The following is an 18,785-nucleotide window of genomic DNA, read 5'->3' on the forward strand; positions in this document are numbered from 1 at the left end:
ATCAATTATAAATTGTTATTTATGAAATAAAGGCCAATAGAAAAAACAATATATTGTTTATACAATATATAACAATATATATAACAATATATTGTCTTTTCTAAATCAATATAACAGAGGTTTTAAGGCAAAAAACATAAGGCAAGCCAGCAAAAACAGTTGAATATTTCTATTACATTTAGTTTGCACACATTATTTTTTGCCTTTATATTGAAAACTTTATTTTCATCAATTCAAAAAATATAGAAGATATACTCTAACGCGCCGTTCTGTTATTATGTCGCAGATTATATTTCTATTACAATTATTAATTACATAGTACAACCACACATACCTATTTGATTATTATATTGTCACCTGTTTTTCTGTGAAATATAAACTTGAGTTTTCCCTACTCTCAGTATTTATTATAATATTATTCAAAATGTGTATGTAATATATAGGACTATTTAGGACTGAGGACATGCAGCTCTAACTTAATTAACGCATTAATGGCGTCAATCACTTGAACGAAAATATGTCGTCTAGAAAATGGAGCAAACTTTCATTATATTATCATATATTTTCGAATTCTTTTAATTTTCAATGGAGGCCGACAGAGTGTCAGTGAAAAGTGAATAGATCTAATTCATTAATATCAATAAACTTGTTTGAAAAGAGCAAAGGATGAACTAAATTGCCATGTGCTTATACATGGTCTAAAATGACTGATTTAGATTAAATGTTGATTTTACACTACGTCATAATTGCGTAATTAATGAATAATAAAAAACAGCTTTTAAAGAGTGCTCATTATGCCCCGCGACAGATTTAGTGCTTTTCACTGTCATTCTATCAGTTTAACCCGACCCAAAACATTTATTATTGTTGTCACTTGTCAATCTTTAACGAAAATATATAGACCCAATTTAATTACAAAATTATATTATTAAACTTTCCGCCATATAATAGAAAACAGAACTGAGAAAGATTTGAGGAATATATGCATCTGTACAATTTCATATAACTCCAGTGCTGTATCATATAACTATATGACCAATCTTATATATCGTAAAGTAATATTAATTTTTAGAACAAAATATACTGCTGCTATACTGTATAAAATGCATAAATTTCTTGGGTTTAAAATAAAATAGCAATATCCTTAAGAGACATCCGCGGCCCAGATAATTTGTATTTGGTTACAGCAGTTCTTAAATTGAAAATTTAGAATGTATATTACAAAAAATATATGTAATTCATTTTAGTTAGTATATAGATATTTAATTCAACAGCACAATTGAGAGCCGTATATTTTCATTACTATCTCAGGGTTCACTTACACGTTCACTCAATCACGGTTTGTCAATCTCCACCCAATCATTTCACATAATATCTTGTCCACATTAAACTATCAATGTTAAGGGAAGATTTATGCGTTCACATCGTTGACGAAGAGAACATCGCGATCCTTGAGTCCAGCGTCAACTAGGTTAGCATCACCGCATTCCAGCACGCGTTTTGGAAAATTTGTCGTTATCTCAAACTCCTCGGGAGATTGTGGATGACTGAACACGAAGTCGTACAGATCCTAAAAAATATGTTTCATATGAATATTAAATTTATAGATACACAATTAAAACTACTACAGGGGTGTCTGTATGTGTGACGCTGTTTCTCATATTTCGAAAACTTGTGTTGGAAGTTTTGTTCTGGTTTGAAAATTGTGATATAATTAAAATAACCCAGGACAATTTACACAGCGTCATCTGCTCCCAATCTAAGCAGAACTTGTGCTATATACAAGTTACGACGAATTGATAAAAGTGCATTAATTTTTGTAAGTACATACATAATATATGTAGTAACAACACCCAAACTAGTACAAATAATCCTACACATAAATACAAACATTTGTACTGTGCGAGGTATCCAACCCGCGACCATCCGAAGTAAGGCGGTATGTGAACCGCTGACCACTGAAGTCGTCAAATATATTTTATATGGTGGAGAAATTAGACGTTAATGTGGACATTGGACATAAAAAGTATAGCAGCCTATATGTGTCACGTAGGAATGAAGAATGAAGATAATATTATACGGAAGTGTTACACATGAATGTGGATTGTTAAAAGGGCTGAGTGAGCCAAAAGAGACGTATGGCTGCGTGAAAGATGATATGGCAAAAAAAAGGAATAAATGACTGCGAACAGGAATTAATGGAAGAGAAAAATTATTACGTCCGTATTACCGTAAATGAATGTGAGAAGAGGATGAGTGTCACAGTTGTGTGATGGTGTAGTTTGAGGGCGGCGAGGGAGCGTTACCTGGGTGGTGTGTGCGAGCGTGAACCGCCTGGTGAGCCGCTCGCCGCCGGGCAGCCGGATGAGCAACACCACCGTCCCCGCGCCGGCGGCCGGCTCCGCGGGCAGCCGCGCCGCCATCGCAGCCCGCGCTTCGATCATCTATCCACGCCATTCATCATGTGCAAGAATAGAAATTAATGAAATAAACTAAGTATTTAACTTTTGAATAGATATAATTTTTTTTTATTCTACCCCTCATACGGAACGCAGGTCCTTAACAAGAATCAGCAAGTATTGCTCTTTTAAATAAATGTTGATCTAAGTAAATACACATTAACAAAGATTAGATATGCGACAATTAAATAGAAAACGCTACACACTCACTGTTTACATTTATACAATATTATTTGTCTATACTATTACTGAATGTCAAATTAATTATGGTTCAGGCACAAAAAGATCATTATTCCAGTATTTGTTTTCGGAATATTTACAGCTATTATCGTTATAAGCCGATTACAAATGGTCACTGATACAAAATATTTATTATTAAAAATAAAAATTATTTTTACAAGATACCTACGCTAGTTTCGTGATCATTAACATAAGTTCCTGATCTAACTTACAATGTCAAAGTCAATATAAAATGTATAAAGTCAATTAAAAATATATTTCTCAAGGTACGCGAATTTCTAGTTTTCCCAAAAAAACATGTCATAAAACATATAATTGCAAAATGACTACAACATATAGGGACATATTGCTGGAACATGCATTGTTTTAAACTTCTTTCAGGATTGTTTACTATTGTACACATGATGTATACGGGATAAATTGCTATAAGGAATCGATATTATAACTGGGACATAAGTTGAAATATAATTAAGATATTCAGTGGATATACAGTCAGAAGTAAGACATAACTGTTACATAACAACAACAATTTAAATGTCCTTTTTATTCCACAACCAATATGCCTAACAATATTACACGAGATCAATAATAATATAATTTCGGTGAAATAACACATACACGTAATTAGAACAAGTCATTTAAAACATTCAGCATACCAAAGAAACAAACAAAGCACATACCTCCTCCCTGCGGCGCTCCTCCCACAATCTGCGGCGCAGGTCCTCGTTCTCGCGCTCGACGCGCGCGGCACGGTCGGCGGCTCGGCGGCGCTCCTTCTCCTGGTCGGCCGCCAGCGACTCCGCGTAGGCCTCGTCCTGCGCCGCGCGCAGCTGCGCGGTCACTTCCCGCTCCACACTGGAAATTCATTACTCCGTAAGCACCAGTCATTTTGTTACTCGATCAAATATATCTGAACATATATTGTAAAGAAAAAATATTACAACTCTGTATTCTCATTTGCCTGATTATCATTGCCCTTTAATATTTTGCTATGGTGATGAGGATCACACTAAGCGGTAATATCACAAACTTGGAGATAAAAACAAATATTAAAGTCCTGAACTCCTTTAAAATGGAGTTAGGAGCACAGGACATATTTTAACATATAAAATGTACAGATGGAGCACACAAGTGAAGTGTGCTAAAGAACTCTATGGTAGGTAATATGACATCCACCTAACCCTAGAGACACTGTAATAGACCTGCAGAAGATAAAGCACAATGGTGGAGGATGCAATAGAATAAAAAAAATTTAATTTGCATAAAGTGATTTTTATAAATCTGTTCCTTATAATTAATGCAGCACATTAAAAGTAAATAAAGGCAGTCCTGAAAGTTTAAAGAACACTAGAAATTATATATTCACCGATCAGCTCTAGCAGCTGCAAGGTGTGGCTCATTGTCATTGACAACATGACGCAATCGCTGTAATAGCTGCGCTGAAGAACATGAACCTTCATTTCTCGCAACAACTGTCATTCGATGCTCACGAACACACACCACACACAGCAAAGGGTATCGGCGCCCGCCTACTGACTGTGCCACCCGCCAACCCTCTGCAGTGTCTACTGAACACCCCCAAAACAGGGCATGGGTGTTTATGTACTGAATGACTTCTGGATCTGCTAAAGTTGATCTGTAAATGTAAATTACATACATTTCATTATACAATCTTCTCATAATCATAGCAAGCTAGAAACCAATAAGACCCTTTGAAAATGTGACTAATTTCCTCCAAAAATAATGAGGTATTACCTTTTCAATATGATTATGAATTTTATAATCAAGAAGTTTTTACTTTAATTCACTTTTACCCCATACAAGATTTAGCTTAGTAAGTACCATCTTAACTTTACATTTTCATGAATAAGTCTACTTAAGTGTATGGATGGATATAAGTGATGTAAATTAATTGTATTCCCTGTAAGCTACTTCCAATCGGAACCAACCTGCAGAAATTTTGTGTTTCTGTGGCAGAGTCTGAATGAAGATATACAATGAGGAATCTCAACTCATTCTTGGCATCATTGAGAGCTTGTGCATATGTGCCCTGGTAGAACACTGGATGGGGGTTGTAGCGGGATGTGTAGCTACTGATAAAACCCATCACATCTCCTAATGGATCTGTCACTACTGTAAATTATAAAATACTTTGTTATAATGAAAATGGAAAGACATAAATTCCTTTGTATTGAACAATTGCACTATCAGTTCCTTTGTAAGATATTATGTTATAGGCAACTGTAAATTCAAATGTCTTAGACTTTTAGTTCTATCAGTTATACTTCTACATTGGTTATAAGTCAGTAAAGATTTCTAGGACAGAATTATTGTTAAATATATATAACAACAGTTTTACACTAAAAAGAAAATTCAGAGATCTGGGATATTCAAAATTTGTATAACAAGACAAATAATATTAGTTTGTTTGGAAAGTAATTTAGTTTTTTCCTGGCAGAGGATTTAATTGCATTTTTTGCACCCAGTTCACACTATCGCATCTTTATCAGATTCAACTGGGCTTCCCGAGCATGGTGAATCTTGAACATTGATATACTGTTAACACACTTTCACCATACACATCGGTCAATTTATTTCTGACTTGAACAGCATTTTTGCTCTTTCTGTAGTAAAACAGTAAGATATGTGGAAAATACTGCTTATCACTCTCCATATTTAAAAGGGCACCAACCAAAAACTACTGCATAGAATTAATTTGAATTTTTCTCACACAAGCCTTTCTATATGAGCTCTCAAACCATATAAAAATTATACGGCTTAAGTGTTAGGTAAGGTGCAAAAATACAATTAAATCCTCTGTCATGAAAAAATGGAATTACTTTCCGAACAACCTAATATATTGTACATTAATATTGCGCTCTTAGTACAACATATCCATTAAACTTCATGTTATATGAAGTATATCATATATATGTGGGTTAAGCCTCCATGCATATAACACATATAAATAACAAACTACTAATAGTCTCATGAGATGTTTTGTTTGTTCAATCTAGAGAAAAAATCATGATTTCAACATATAACTTTAAGGACAACATATGTGTTATGAGCAGAGAATGCAGTCAATTTATATTTTAAATTTTAAAGTAATAAATGTAATAATATTAAGTGGTCCTCCATAAATAATGAAACATAAACTTACATCTTCTATCATCATTTCTAACAAAACTTAAAAGCAGATTTAATACAGATGATATTGTATTGTAGCACATTGATACAACTAAATTGACAACATAACGCAATAGTCCACGCATGCCGCCAGGTCCCTCTGGGGGTTCATCTGTAAAAATCTGCTGGGCTATATGATCATGAACCACAGGAGGAGCCCTGGCTTCTGTAGCAAACACTGATGGCCGTCCCTCCCTAATATTTAATTGCTCCTGTATCGCAACCTATAAAGTAATGTTAACATTTAAGGACAATATAAATATTTTTGCTCAATCACTGCAATGTATGGAAAGGTATCATTATCAATGCCTTCAAGTGTACTTATGTATAGAGCATCTTATGAATATTAAAACACTTACTTCTAGATCCCACTGATGTCTTTGTAATACATCTCTACATATCGACATGTCTTCTATACCAGTTAAATCTTGAAATTGCAGAATTTTATCTGTTTGTTCTTGGGTTAAGCCCAATGCATTATCTTCAAGATCCATTATTCGATAGATTCTATTATACTACAAATAAACGAGAAAACCCGCTATGAAAAATTGCGTAATTTAAATAAACCTACATTAATAATAATATATCAACATATTAAACAAAACAGTAATGCTAAACAACAGCAAAAATTAAAATATTTTGCTCGGATATCTAATCACGAAAAGTATGACATGACATGTTGAAGCTCTATGCCATAGACTAAAAGAAAGTAATTATAGAGGAAAAGGACATGTCATCCGGTTCGGATTAGAGCGTTAGGTTACTAGATGGCGCAATTTCATTACTATGTATAGAAAACCAAACTAAAATTAACTATTACTGGCGTCTTCGTCGGTTTTTTAGGTAACAAACAAATTTCAAGACCATCAAGACAAATTTCGCTGTAATTGCGGCGAATTTACTAACTTCACGGCAATAACGTTGCTTCGTTACGACGCGACGCGAACATGAAAAACAGCAGCCTTGTTATACTTTTCACCTACATGTCTATAATATATATACATAGTGTATATAAATAGCTACAACAGATTTCATCTTTTCACCTCCCTTCACCTGCCGCTGCCAGTACGCTAAGGTCTATTATTTGAAGAAAAAAAAACAACTCGTTTTTCAACCCACCGTCAGAACCGAAGCTGCCATTTACTAGACTTTATAATAAATTCAACTTTCTTAATAATCTTAGAAATTTATGACTGGGAGTAATTCATTACGAAAGAAGCCTCTGCTTATATCTGTATTCTTGTACATAGTTTCTAGAGTTCAGATATTAGCAATTTTGTGTAAGGAGTGGAGTGTGTTAGGAGTATGAGTTGCAGATATACGACATAATCGTCCGTGTATCGATGACGATGTCGTTGCTTAGCATCTTGTTGATTGCAATATCTTTTTATTCTGCTTATTATACATATTCAATAATTAATATTGCTTTTTGTTCTCAACTTTATTAGTAATTAAGTCATCAAGGTAATTAGACATAATTATAATTAGATGTTTATGTTCATAATTTATAAATAAAACTTTTAAATTATACTTAGGTTTAGGAATATATATTTTTTTAATTATTACTATTATCGTAATATCACTAATCAAAACTACTTCTGTTTATTATTTTGTATATCTTTCTTATTCGATGATGTTGATATTGATGGAGCCGACGGGAGCCAAAGGTTGTGTAAATTGCTTTTCTTTAGGTGAAGTTTCTATTTCTATGACCGGGTCAGGTGGCACCGATGGGTCTTCATCAGGATTCTCGTATAAGAAGTCCACCTGTAAAAATACAAATATAATACTGTTTTACAAATTTATATATATATTAATTACTATAGAGTGCACATTTGGTACCACCAAAGTGCGGATTGTAATGTCCATGAAGACGGCGATGATGGTCATGTCTCATGGGAAAAGGTGAGCATTTCTATCACACGGGTTGTCCTCATTGCTTGCCCTTTCACAATTATTAAAAGTCTCTTTACATTATCCAAATAGTACATTGGACCTAAAAAACGAGTTGTACAGGGGAGTCCCAAACTTCATGTAAAATACTATCAAATCTAGGTACTCTAAGATCTAAGACGATCACGTAATTTCACATTTTAATTTTAATATTAAAACACGAAATTACAGCTATTAAAATGTGTAACTACATAGATAATATACAAGATACTTACTTACCGTTATATCATTGAGTTCGGGAGCCACGTTAAACAGACTTTCTACGAAATTTTCGTAAAAAATATTTCCATCACCTTGAACATTCGCATCACGAAGTAACTCTAAAGTTTCAGCTTTATTGAACATATCACCATAATTGGTAACAATAAAACTAAGTTCATCAATTTCGAGAAACTTTCGTTTCTCTGTGTCGAATATCTAGAAGAAAGTGTAAAATTTGAATATTTTATATTGTAACCTGCAAGTTCTTATATATATAAGGTTAAATACTTTAAAAGCAAGCAGTAATTCATGTTTTAAGTTGGCTTTTACGATCCATTTATCTAATATGTATATGAATTGTTCTTTTGTTAACATTCTTGTTACGCCAGCCTTTAGTTTCTCTGCTTCATTCATTATTTCAGCATAGCTTGGGTAATGGAACATTCGTCTATGAAATCTGCAAAATAAAGATTTATTTGCATAAGAAGTGAAAACTTTAAATATCTACTAAACTGAGTAATTATGAAATAATACCCTACTTTTTTAATTTTAAAAAATCTATTAATTTCTCAATAGTTATTACATGTAAAGGATCACCATCATTAATCACCAGCAAAGGTTTAGAATGGACATCAAACCATGCAATTATTTCATTAATTTTCTCCTCAGTAAATCTTGGTGTAATACCTTGAAATGGATTGAAAACATCAAATAATGCCATATATGTAATTAATAAAAAATTTACACTGTCACGAAATGCGTACTCAATCTACTAGAATTTATAAAAATGTGAACCTTTAGGTATTCTTTTTTTAAGTCTTAAAAGTTTTTTCTCTAAAAAGGTATAAAAGCAAATTCAATTCCACGAGTACCTACTTCTTCTTTTAAATATTACTATTATAAGTAAAAATTATACGAATGGATTTATATTATTTCGGTTAATTAGCGTGTGTGACATCAAAAATTCTCTGGCTACTCTAATATTTCTATTTATCTACCTCCTACGTAGACTGCCATAAATCAATGTATTTTTTTACAGTAATTAATTTAGATTTTATTTAGACTTCTTAGGGTTTGTGACGGATTTATTTTCAAAATAAAATAACATGAACTGTATGCTTTTGCTATTTGCTAAAGCCGAAACATCAAGTTTTTTATTATGTCAAATTATCGAAACACAGATCAGAGATCACAGAATTCCAAAGACTCCAAAGAGTAAACCGGAGATAGATAAACTGTCAAACGTGTTTATTTTTGTATATTTTGTAAAGTAAAATTTGTTCTATTAATGTGTGGATATTACAAAAAATATTTTAATAACCAAATGAAACCTTATTAATTGAATACAAATACGGTGTCGTTTATCTATTGAATAAAATGTTTTTATAGTTTTATAAAGAAATTAAGATTTTTGCAGCATAGAATATGTTTGAGTCTGATGACTTTGATCAGGTTTGTGTTTGAAAACTTTAGCTTTAATTGCTCCGATAAATATAATATCATTGAAATTAAATTATAAATTGAATGAGTACATTCTGTGTTATTAAAAAATATATTTTGTTACAGATATTATCTCAATTTGATTTTAACGAAGTCCAAAGTGACGGCTCTGTAATAAAGACGGAGTCAGTAAAAAATATATTATGTGGTGTGCAAGCTCATATTCCCAGTCATAGTCCCAAAAAAGTTGCAAAAAGTTGTTTAGAAAAACATAAAAACAAGATTGATTTCGTTTCAAATAAAAATATACTAGAAATTGATAAAGTGTCACCCAAACACTTAAAACGGAATATTATTAATTCTCATTTTGATTACAATACAAAAAGAAAATTCCCTGGTCCAGCTGGGTTGCTACTGGGTAGTCTTCAAGAAAACAAAGACGAATCTGTGTCTAATATAGAGCTTCTGTCACAGGTTGGTTTAAGCCATATAGTACAGATTGTATACATATACAATCTGTACACATGTATATGTATATATTATTGTAATTTTAAGTAGCTTTATTATAGGTATTTTATAAGTATCAATTTAATGTAAATATGCAATGTAAATATTTTATTCATCTATAGTTATGTATTTTTAACTAGTAATATACAGTGAAAAATAAAAGGTTTTTACTCTGTATATTGGGTAAAAACTTATATTTTCCTATGTACATCAGTTAATCTTGTCATATGTTAAAGGTATACTACTATTGTTATAGGATATAGATTTCTCACAGCACAATATAAAGAAACAGGCATTTGAATCACCACTCTGGCATAGATTAGAAGAGCATGTAAAAAAATGGAAGTTGGTTGATGTTGACTCAATAATAAGTATAAAACAGCAGGCAGTTACTGGTGATCTCAGACAGAGAAAAGCACAAACTGTCACTGCATTTGTGGAGTGTGTTGATAGATCTGTGATTGATCCACTTATAGTATTAAGAGATACAACAGGTAAGATAAATTATTAACTAATATAACATTAATAAATATCTGTTTAATCTAAAAGGTGACTGGTAAAAAGCATTGCATTTCATTGTGCTTTTGTACTCTATTTTCTGCTATTGTAATCTATTATCATTTCATTCATAAAGTCTGTTTAAACACAGTCCTGCTGATCCTGTGCTTGTGTACTATTTTTAGGTGTTTTTTTTACTTTTATGCCATTATTTAATTTATAATTAAAGCTCATAAAGTACTTACTTTTAATTAATTTACATAGACCACATTAGGAAATTTTGTACATGTATGGAACAGACTGAGATTCCTGTCTTTACCACATAATTGCAAAAATATGGATTCATTGCAGCTCATACATACACATTAAACTGTTACTGTTATATGTATATAAACCTACTGGTATTAGCTTTATTTTGTCTGTCAGTCATTAATAAAGGTTGATTGCATGAAAGTAGGGTGACACTGTAAATACATATTAATGCAAATAAACCAGTATTCTTCTAACCAAAATATATACATAGAATAGGCATTAAATATTTTTTTATATTTACAGGTAATATTAAATGCACTCTTCACAGAGATGCATGGTCCACCTTTTCTTCTTATATTGTCTCAGAATATTGTGCTCTAGTCTTATGGAAACCAACAGTGCTAACAACAGGAAGTGCTTTTAAAAAGCATTATCTCAATATCACATTGAATAATATTTTCGCCATATTTAGCTCAGCAATTTTACCAAATAATGATGAGAAGGCATTGCCTAATGGATTTATAAAAGTCTATGAAGAACTATTTACAATTATTAAAATTGATAAAGCTCCTCAATGTTTAGGTAAGTACTTAACTGTTATATTTAATTCATAATTATTTACTTCTTACCAAGGAGTTGTTGTACCATGAAGAAATGTGTATCATGGTTGGTAAATGTGTTCTGTGATATCTATGGTTCATCAAGATAATAGGCAATGATTGCCACTTATTTTAAATGAACCATATCATGAGTGGAAAACTATTAGAATAACTGTAGCAATATTTATTTTCGAAAGTCATTTTACTACATTGAAGTACAAGTTACAATTTTGATGGAGTGATGCCTAGAAGGAAGGAAAGAATCAGACTTTTCTGTATCTAAGGAGTACAGTAATGACTAATCAGATAGAGATGTAGTCTATGCTCAGTAGACAGTGAATAATTTAATCTAATAAGTAAATAATCTTATAATAAAAAACATTACAAAGTGATAATGAAATCATTATAACTTTAATTAATTGATAAGTACCCCTATTGTTAGTTACTAGACATTTTTCAAATGTGGTTTCTTTGTTTCAGAAGCAAATTTAAATTCTAATTCTAGTGCCGCCACTGATGATGATATATTTGATGGCTTAGATAATGTCTTTTTCGAAGAAATATTTTGAACTAAATTTTATATGATATTGTCATTGAACAGTAAGATGCTAATTGAAGAAATAAGTAAATTATATGATTTCAAGTATTATGTGATTTTATTTGTCTAACAGAGGAAATGAAAGAATATGTTAATTGCTGACAATATTATTATGTTGGGTTGTGTGAATTTTCCTTCAGAAAAAATTCACACAGCCCCATCTAGTTACTAAATTGTAGTACCAAGCTAAGCAGAGCTTGTGCTATTGGTACTATACAACTGATATAAATTCTATAATAGTGTACACAAACTCTGTAGACACAATGGAAATGGTATAAATTAATGATAAAATTAATTAAAGTTATAAACATTTAAAATTAAAAAGGCAAAGCTGAATTAAATACTTTATTGTATATTGTATAAAAGAAATAAAATATTAATTTCATTTATATAACTTGTATATGCCTTGTAACTATGTGTTTAGATAATGTAGATGAATGAAAATATGTGCATGGGCACATATTGCACTTGTAAATACCATTTTTTGTCTGATTTTCTGATCCATTTTCTTCATTGCTTTCACTTTGCATTGGATTCTTTGGGTGTGCCTTGATATGATTTTTGCAGAAACTCAGCCTCTTGAATCGAGCCTGTAGTTATAATGTTATCAAGAATATAATTCAACTATAAGTAGAAAATGTCATGGCTTAGTCATTACATGAATGAAGAATGGCAGATAAGAAAGGATGTGTAAATTTATATTTATGATACTCTGGCGAAGAAAACACTATCAGTGTTTCCTTCTAATACGGTTCAAAATATACAGAGCGAAACCTGAGAATGTCAAGTCAGCCTCAGAGGCAGCCTATTATCAGAGATCATAGACGTGACGTATGTTCGTTTTGTTTTTATAATATAATTTTAGGAGTGTGGGCCTGCATCTATTTATTTCCTCCAAGTTCTCTTTCAGTGGTCTGCATCAGTATTACATTTACAGTATACATTTGTTCTCAACTAGTAGTGATTAAATAGATTTTTAGTAGTGATTATGCTAACAATAATAATAACAATTATTATGCTACAATAAAAATATACTTACATTACACTGCATGCAACAGTAAATCTTTTCTTTGCCATTCTCTATGTAATAGGCTTCGTTTGACTTAGTGTTTCCTGGTTTTTTAGAATCAGGTTCTACACCAACATTGGTGCAATGAATCTAAAATTAAATGAATTATATTTGCCAATAAAATATACTAAGCAATACCTAAGTATATTTTAATATACTAATCAGTGATAAGAGCTAGCAATAATAATACCTATATACACACAACCTTAATATTTTTATTTCTGTGGACACATTCTTACTCCATATAAGTAACATTACATTTTATATTGTTTGATAGTACTTGGAAAAAGAGTTCATTTACATTTATAATCATGATATAGCGGACCAGATAGATCAAATCACTGTTAGACATTTTAAAGTTGGATATTTTTACATATATCAAATAATGGCCAGTGTACTACCTATATAGGTAAGACACTGGCCTTATGCATATGCTTATGTAAAATATAATGAAATATAGGATTCATAATACCAACCTTTTGGTGGTCCATCAGTTCTTCTTCAGTGTTGTATAAAGCTGCACATGCAGCACAAGCATAAACTTTCTTTGTTTTATAGTTTTTTTCATTCAAATATGGTAAGTCTGAAATGATCACCAGTGAAATAATATTAATTCTTATATAATTTTGAGTAACTCAATAAAACAATTTGAAATTTTGTAAAATATGTGCTAGCTTATTAGTTCCTAAATAGCACATGCATTACTATTATTGTGACTGACTTACTGAGAGTGAATGACCTAATTCATAATTCTCTAACCGTAATTTACACTTACTTCTTTTGATAACTGAAACGGCGGTCTTTACCACGTTGGATTCTCCGTGTTTCTGTTCAGTTTCTAGAACATGTATGTGTAGTACACTATGGCTACCTATTGCATTTCCAGTCTCTCTACTGACGAAACCATATTCTCCTAAAACATAAGAAAGCATTTTTGGTCTTTTAATTTTTATTATTTTTGGGTACACAGTTGACCTCGTTATACCGATGGAGAAAGAAATGTCTACTATTATACTAGTCTTATTTAAAAAAAATTAAAATACGGTCCTTAAGTGCTCATTAATTAACTTCTATTTCCATTTCAGACTCACTAGAAAATTAACAAAGTACAATAAATTATTTACCTCCGTGAGTAAGTTTGAGCACCATGTCAGGAATGTGAATAAACCTCCATTGGTTGTTAATTAATCTTACTTGACCAGTAACTAAAGTTGGTTTAGATCTGCTAATCACATTCCCATGTACATCTTCTGTTCGTTTTTCCTTTGTAAAAAAATAGGATTACAGAATGCATAATATGAAAAAATAATTACTATTAGCTATTTCAATTACATAAAAATCGAGGAGTATTTTAATTCAACAGAATTTTATTTTGTGTGTACATTACAGGATATTTCGATACTTATTTTGCATTCTATAATATTTTTTCTTGATTTGATATTAATGTTATAAATATTGTGAAGTTCAATAAAAAATTTTAATTTCACAAAATTAGTGAAATTAAATTTTTTTATTATCTTCAGTGTAAAATATAAAAGTTACCTTAGTGATACATAAATTGTAACATAAAATAGAAGTTTTAAATGAAGGTATTTTAATAAGCTGCATAATTAATATTTCTGTTGCTTCGAAGTCTTTAGCACTTATTTTTCTGCCATTACTTCCCTGTAGTGACTCCTCTAAAATTTCAGTGAATTCCGATATATCTAGGCCAATAGTATCTGCAACATTATAGTTAAATTTAGTCTGTCAATTATATACTTAATAAATATTTGTAGATACACACTTTTTTCCTCTATCTTTCAAACGTAATCTAAACCTTTTTTGAATCTAAAGTTTTTCATATAAAATATAAGGAACCCCTACTTATAAAATATAACTTTGAAACCCCTAACCACGTAGCACGGATCTATGTATTAATAAATATACAATACATAGGATATATTTTGTTTAATATATAAATAATTTGTCTATATATAAGAGAGTTACTATATTACCTGTATGTTTTGATACAACATTAGATGTGTCTTTTGAATGATTAGGTAAAACCTCTATATGATTTCCATTATGATAATTAAGATCATTAGAGCAAGTTTCTTTTTTCTTCACTTTTGCAACCAATTTTTTACCATTGATTGTCTTCCCCAAAACTATTTTATCAGGAAAATCTGAAATATGTAGTAATAAAATTTGTACATTTTTTACCTTTACCTTTCTTTCCGTTTTAATAGTTAAGCATGAATGTAATATATATTTATCATTACGACAGGATTCAGCATGATAATGATTAATGATAGTTTGGGTGTATATATACAAATTAAAATTAAATTATCATTAATCATATATATAATATCTATATATATATAATCATATCATATTATACAGCTGAGATGGTGTATTAACACTAAAATTAATAAAATTAAGTGCTAGTAATATAGGTAATCACAAACAAAATGGTTTTAGGAATCACCTTTGAAAGTTAATTTCGTTTTAATCCTTAACACATTGCTATCTTGTTTTCTTGAATCACTTGTTTCATTGTCAATTACAAATATTTTTACATCTACAGTGTCCTCTTCATTGTTTTCCACATCCCTCGTTTCTTTGTTTTCCAGTGTTATGAGATCTGAGGTTTTAGGTACTGTCTGGTGCTCATTAGGAATCTGTTCTGATGTGGTGCACTCTGTATGATGAATTTTGTGTATTATGTTACAATTATGTTAATATTATTAATAGATGTTTTGATAGTGTTGTGGTTCAACCATAAAAACCAAATTTAGTGTGTCAATTTAAATTTTAGACAGGCTCTCCTATGATGGCAACACTGATAATAAACCAAACTAATCCGATATACAGCGGTAGGACGTTCGACGATGGATGCACTTCATTCATGTTATAAAAGGAAAAATATGAAATGTCAAATAATCAATACCATATCTGAGTTTATTTACCTTCTCTATCAGTAATTACGAAAGATAAGTTCTGTACATTGTCATCAATCTGTACATTATCGTCACTTTTGATCACAAATTCTTGTTGGGTAGAAGTATGGGCAGTGTTGTCATATCTACTTGTATTATTGACGCTCATAGATCTGAAATCCAATTTTTATATTAGGAATAATAAGTATCTATTTTCTGTTAACACACTTGGGGCGTACCATTCTAACATGACCCATTACTACAAAGATAAAATATGAGGAATTAAAAAATAATTTATGTTAGCTATTTTAAAATTTAATTAGGGTTAGTGCAGTTGCTAGCATATTTTGAGCATTTTGGCTTACATTGCATTTGATACTATTGCTAAATATTGTCTTACTTGGAATATTAACGTCAATCATATTTTTAAGTACTACAGAATGGGTAATAATTAAATTATAGCTTGCCCTTTTTTAATTTAATTTCGCCACTACTTTATTTTCTCTCTATCCATCCATTACGAATTAGTAGAAGATAGATATTATTGACACAGATTAGAGTTAAGGTTGACTTATTTAATTTCGATTTCAATACATACCCTGATTTATTCCTTATATTATCATTTTGGTTAACAGCTTTCAATTTTTCAATTAATTCTGTAAAAATATTTAAGTTTAAGCATTTTTTTATGTAAATTATGCCATCAACAAGAAATATGCAGGATGAAAAAAATAAATACTTTCATCAGTTGTTATGTCACGAAGTCCACCCAATGTATCAAGTATAAATACTTTCTCATTAATTTCCAGCATAATCCAGCCCTTATCTTCTAACTGTGAATATTGTTCATCATGAAGTGTTATCTGCAGAATAGACATTTTAGATACTTTAGATTACAATAATTTATAGTCCATACTATTCTGTTGTGTGTCTAATACATGGTTTGTGTAATATTTTTTTATTGGTGTAATGTTATTTATTATGGAAATAAAAAAAATGGTGGTGTACTACTTTTCTATATTAACTATAAGTGTGCAAAATTGCATACACCTCCAGCTATGCAACTTTCATAAAAAGTGATACAACATTTGTTCTCCACATGTAATGATAATAATTAAATTAAAAAATTACCTCAGTGTAATTATTAGTATTCTTATTAATATTGGTATCTATATCTACATCCATTTGAGTATCATTTGGTTTGAACTCATCATTTGTGATATCTTGATCGATCTGCAAATAAAATTTGTTTATATAGGACCTAACTTCAACCTATTATTATACTTTCAATAGAGCCAGTTTATATTAGCTAAGTTCTACCATGCAGAGCCTATATTTTGCACTAATATAATGTTCACACATTCTAAAATGTCTAAAAACAAAACTATAATTACTAATTAGTAAAAATTATGAATAAAATAAAAGTATTGGTATACTATAGCCTATACCAGTCTCAGGGTTTGTTATAATAATAAATCTGAGTTTATACAGAAGTTTAAGGGTTGTAGTATTGAAGTTTTCATATACTAATGAAACTTCTGGTTCTTCTCTTCAAAGAGTTGTAGAAAACCCTTCTAAATTTTGCATAAGTTGGTAATATGGAAATAAATGCACAATGTTCTATTCCAAATATAGTTATAAGTTTAAGATAATATGTAAATGTTAAACTAATACCTCTTGATTAGTTGTATCAATAGAAGATCCTGGGAGTAGATAACTGTTAGCATACAAATTGTTTGTTCGCTGAGGTATTGAAAACTGATCTGAAATATTTTTTTACCACTAATGTTATTAATGAATTTAATTATTGTTCTCAATAATATATTAGGGAAGTCATATAATAATCAAAATATATTATTTATGAACAAAATAAATTATAATATATAATTATAAAATTGAAATGATAATTATTTTATGCAAATGTTACTGTAGTATCATTTTGTTATACAGTTGTAAAGTGTAAAGTATACAGTAGTAGTGTGTTCAAACAATTTCCAAGTAGAAAAGTGTTTTGAGTTTTCAGAAAAGCCAGCTCTTCTTGAGCTCATGACCTTAATAAACAGTGAGCACTGTTGTGGAGTGTAGGTACATGTTGACCTGCCTGGTTCACATCATGTGATATATAGTAGCCATATATACATATATAGTAGCCGTCAGTCAGTAGCAGGTAACATCCTAAGTTCTCAGAAGTCGAGAATTAATAAAACTTCATTTTAACTTACCAGACACAGATATAAGTTCAGAGGACACATTTTCAACATTGACATAAAACTGTTGTGGGGTGACATCATACACTATGGGGGTTTCCACATTGTCAAGCATTTCCTTTCCATCTGCCACTTCAGTTATGTATTGGATTGGTCTATTAACTATAAAAAAACTCACATATTATTCTATAATTATTACAGTACACAAATATATTACAATAAAGGGGGAGAGGATTGTAAGTAATAGGGAATGGTAGACCTTATTGATAATAATTTATGAATATGTGAACTTACGTAGATACGTCCCATCTTCGTGAACGACAAAAAATTGATTCGATTCTTCGTTGACATTGTCGGTAGATAAATATTCATAAGTACCATAAGTATTTTTTTCCATTTATATTAACATTAATAACACATTTATCAATTTGGTTAACAAAAGTTTTATATTTTTCTAATATATTTCTTTCCGATAATTCTTCGTTTCTTTTATCTTGAAATTGTAACTTTAGTAACAAAATATACAATGGAAACTTTGTTTACTAATGTCATTTGTCAAGATCAACTGTTGTTCTGTCAATTATGACAATCTAATGAACATGGCAGGTAGGAGACTTTTTCGCCTTAAAGTGCGTTCAATTTTAAATAATAG

The 18,785-nt window shown here is 30.6% G+C and overlaps 4 protein-coding genes across 10 annotated transcripts; 1 reads left to right on the forward strand and 3 right to left on the reverse strand.

The window, feature by feature from the left end:
• Positions 1-89: 89 nt before the first annotated feature.
• On the reverse strand, positions 90-6,574 carry LOC131847155 (FAS-associated factor 2). Its single transcript, XM_059196630.1, has 7 exons — positions 6,248-6,574; positions 5,863-6,112; positions 4,649-4,832; positions 4,066-4,335; positions 3,380-3,554; positions 2,307-2,444; positions 90-1,570 (listed from the first exon to the last, which is right to left on the reverse strand). Exons 1-7 carry the CDS (start codon positions 6,380-6,382, stop codon positions 1,412-1,414), a joined length of 1,311 nt encoding a protein of 436 aa, XP_059052613.1. The 5' UTR covers positions 6,383-6,574; the 3' UTR covers positions 90-1,411.
• Positions 6,575-7,429: 855 nt separating this feature from the next.
• On the reverse strand, positions 7,430-8,851 carry LOC131847228 (calmodulin-like). Of its 6 annotated transcripts, none has more exons than XM_059196721.1 (4): positions 8,582-8,850; positions 8,331-8,499; positions 8,061-8,258; positions 7,430-7,655 (listed from the first exon to the last, which is right to left on the reverse strand). In XM_059196721.1, exons 1-4 carry the CDS (start codon positions 8,761-8,763, stop codon positions 7,512-7,514), a joined length of 693 nt encoding a protein of 230 aa, XP_059052704.1. In that variant the 5' UTR covers positions 8,764-8,850; the 3' UTR covers positions 7,430-7,511. The 6 variants fall into 6 exon arrangements, with proteins under 6 accessions (XP_059052704.1, XP_059052709.1, XP_059052710.1 ...); XM_059196726.1 differs by having other exon boundaries at positions 8,730-8,833; XM_059196727.1 differs by having other exon boundaries at positions 8,653-8,742.
• A 493-nt stretch (positions 8,852-9,344) lies between these two features.
• Positions 9,345-11,976, forward strand: LOC131847218 (homologous recombination OB-fold protein-like). Of its 2 annotated transcripts, none has more exons than XM_059196709.1 (5): positions 9,345-9,494; positions 9,609-9,956; positions 10,246-10,483; positions 11,043-11,321; positions 11,819-11,976. In XM_059196709.1, exons 1-5 carry the CDS (start codon positions 9,468-9,470, stop codon positions 11,905-11,907), a joined length of 981 nt encoding a protein of 326 aa, XP_059052692.1. In that variant the 5' UTR covers positions 9,345-9,467; the 3' UTR covers positions 11,908-11,976. The 2 variants fall into 2 exon arrangements, with proteins under 2 accessions (XP_059052692.1, XP_059052693.1); XM_059196710.1 differs by having other exon boundaries at positions 11,822-11,976.
• A 292-nt stretch (positions 11,977-12,268) lies between these two features.
• LOC131847191 (uncharacterized) lies at positions 12,269-18,767 on the reverse strand. The gene is made up of 15 exons (XM_059196675.1): positions 18,428-18,767; positions 18,149-18,295; positions 17,601-17,689; positions 17,058-17,159; positions 16,666-16,789; positions 16,525-16,582; positions 15,957-16,099; positions 15,476-15,688; positions 15,003-15,173; positions 14,548-14,726; positions 14,130-14,268; positions 13,781-13,918; positions 13,482-13,588; positions 12,976-13,095; positions 12,269-12,526 (listed from the first exon to the last, which is right to left on the reverse strand). Exons 1-15 carry the CDS (start codon positions 18,528-18,530, stop codon positions 12,323-12,325), a joined length of 2,037 nt encoding a protein of 678 aa, XP_059052658.1. The 5' UTR covers positions 18,531-18,767; the 3' UTR covers positions 12,269-12,322.
• Between the last annotated feature and the right edge of the window lie 18 nt (positions 18,768-18,785).

This window comes from Achroia grisella, unplaced genomic scaffold (genome assembly GCF_030625045.1).
Source record: "Achroia grisella isolate CSIRO2021 unplaced genomic scaffold, CSIRO_AGI_Agris_v1 utg516, whole genome shotgun sequence".
NCBI lineage: Eukaryota > Metazoa > Arthropoda > Insecta > Lepidoptera > Pyralidae > Achroia > Achroia grisella.

What these genes read in the sequence shown, in the direction of transcription:
- LOC131847155 (XM_059196630.1), bottom strand. Translation starts at nt 6,382, where the DNA reads ATGGATCTTGAAGATAATGCATTGGGCTTAACCCAAGAACAAACAGAT. An exon ending in GAAACACAAAATTTCTGCAG is followed by an intron (nt 4,336 to 4,648) that starts GTTGGTTCCGAT and finishes TTACATTTACAG; the next exon opens with ATCAACTTTAGCAGATCCAG. An exon ending in GCAGCTGCTAGAGCTGATCG is followed by an intron (nt 3,555 to 4,065) that starts GTGAATATATAA and finishes ATGAATTTCCAG; the next exon opens with TGTGGAGCGGGAAGTGACCG.
- LOC131847228 (XM_059196721.1), bottom strand. Translation starts at nt 8,763, where the DNA reads ATGGCATTATTTGATGTTTTCAATCCATTTCAAGGTATTACACCAAGA. An exon ending in GATTTTTTAAAATTAAAAAA is followed by an intron (nt 8,500 to 8,581) that starts GTAGGGTATTAT and finishes TTTATTTTGCAG; the next exon opens with ATTTCATAGACGAATGTTCC. An exon ending in CCGAACTCAATGATATAACG is followed by an intron (nt 7,656 to 8,060) that starts GTAAGTAAGTAT and finishes GTATTTTTACAG; the next exon opens with GTGGACTTCTTATACGAGAA.
- LOC131847218 (XM_059196709.1), top strand. Translation starts at nt 9,468, where the DNA reads ATGTTTGAGTCTGATGACTTTGATCAG. An exon ending in AGTATTAAGAGATACAACAG is followed by an intron (nt 10,484 to 11,042) that starts GTAAGATAAATT and finishes TTATATTTACAG; the next exon opens with GTAATATTAAATGCACTCTT. An exon ending in TAAAGCTCCTCAATGTTTAG is followed by an intron (nt 11,322 to 11,818) that starts GTAAGTACTTAA and finishes TCTTTGTTTCAG; the next exon opens with AAGCAAATTTAAATTCTAAT.
- LOC131847191 (XM_059196675.1), bottom strand. Translation starts at nt 18,530, where the DNA reads ATGGAAAAAAATACTTATGGTACTTATGAATATTTATCTACCGACAAT. An exon ending in TTGATACAACTAATCAAGAG is followed by an intron (nt 17,160 to 17,600) that starts GTATTAGTTTAA and finishes TTTTATTTGCAG; the next exon opens with ATCGATCAAGATATCACAAA. An exon ending in ACAATTTATGTATCACTAAG is followed by an intron (nt 14,269 to 14,547) that starts GTAACTTTTATA and finishes TTTTTTACAAAG; the next exon opens with GAAAAACGAACAGAAGATGT.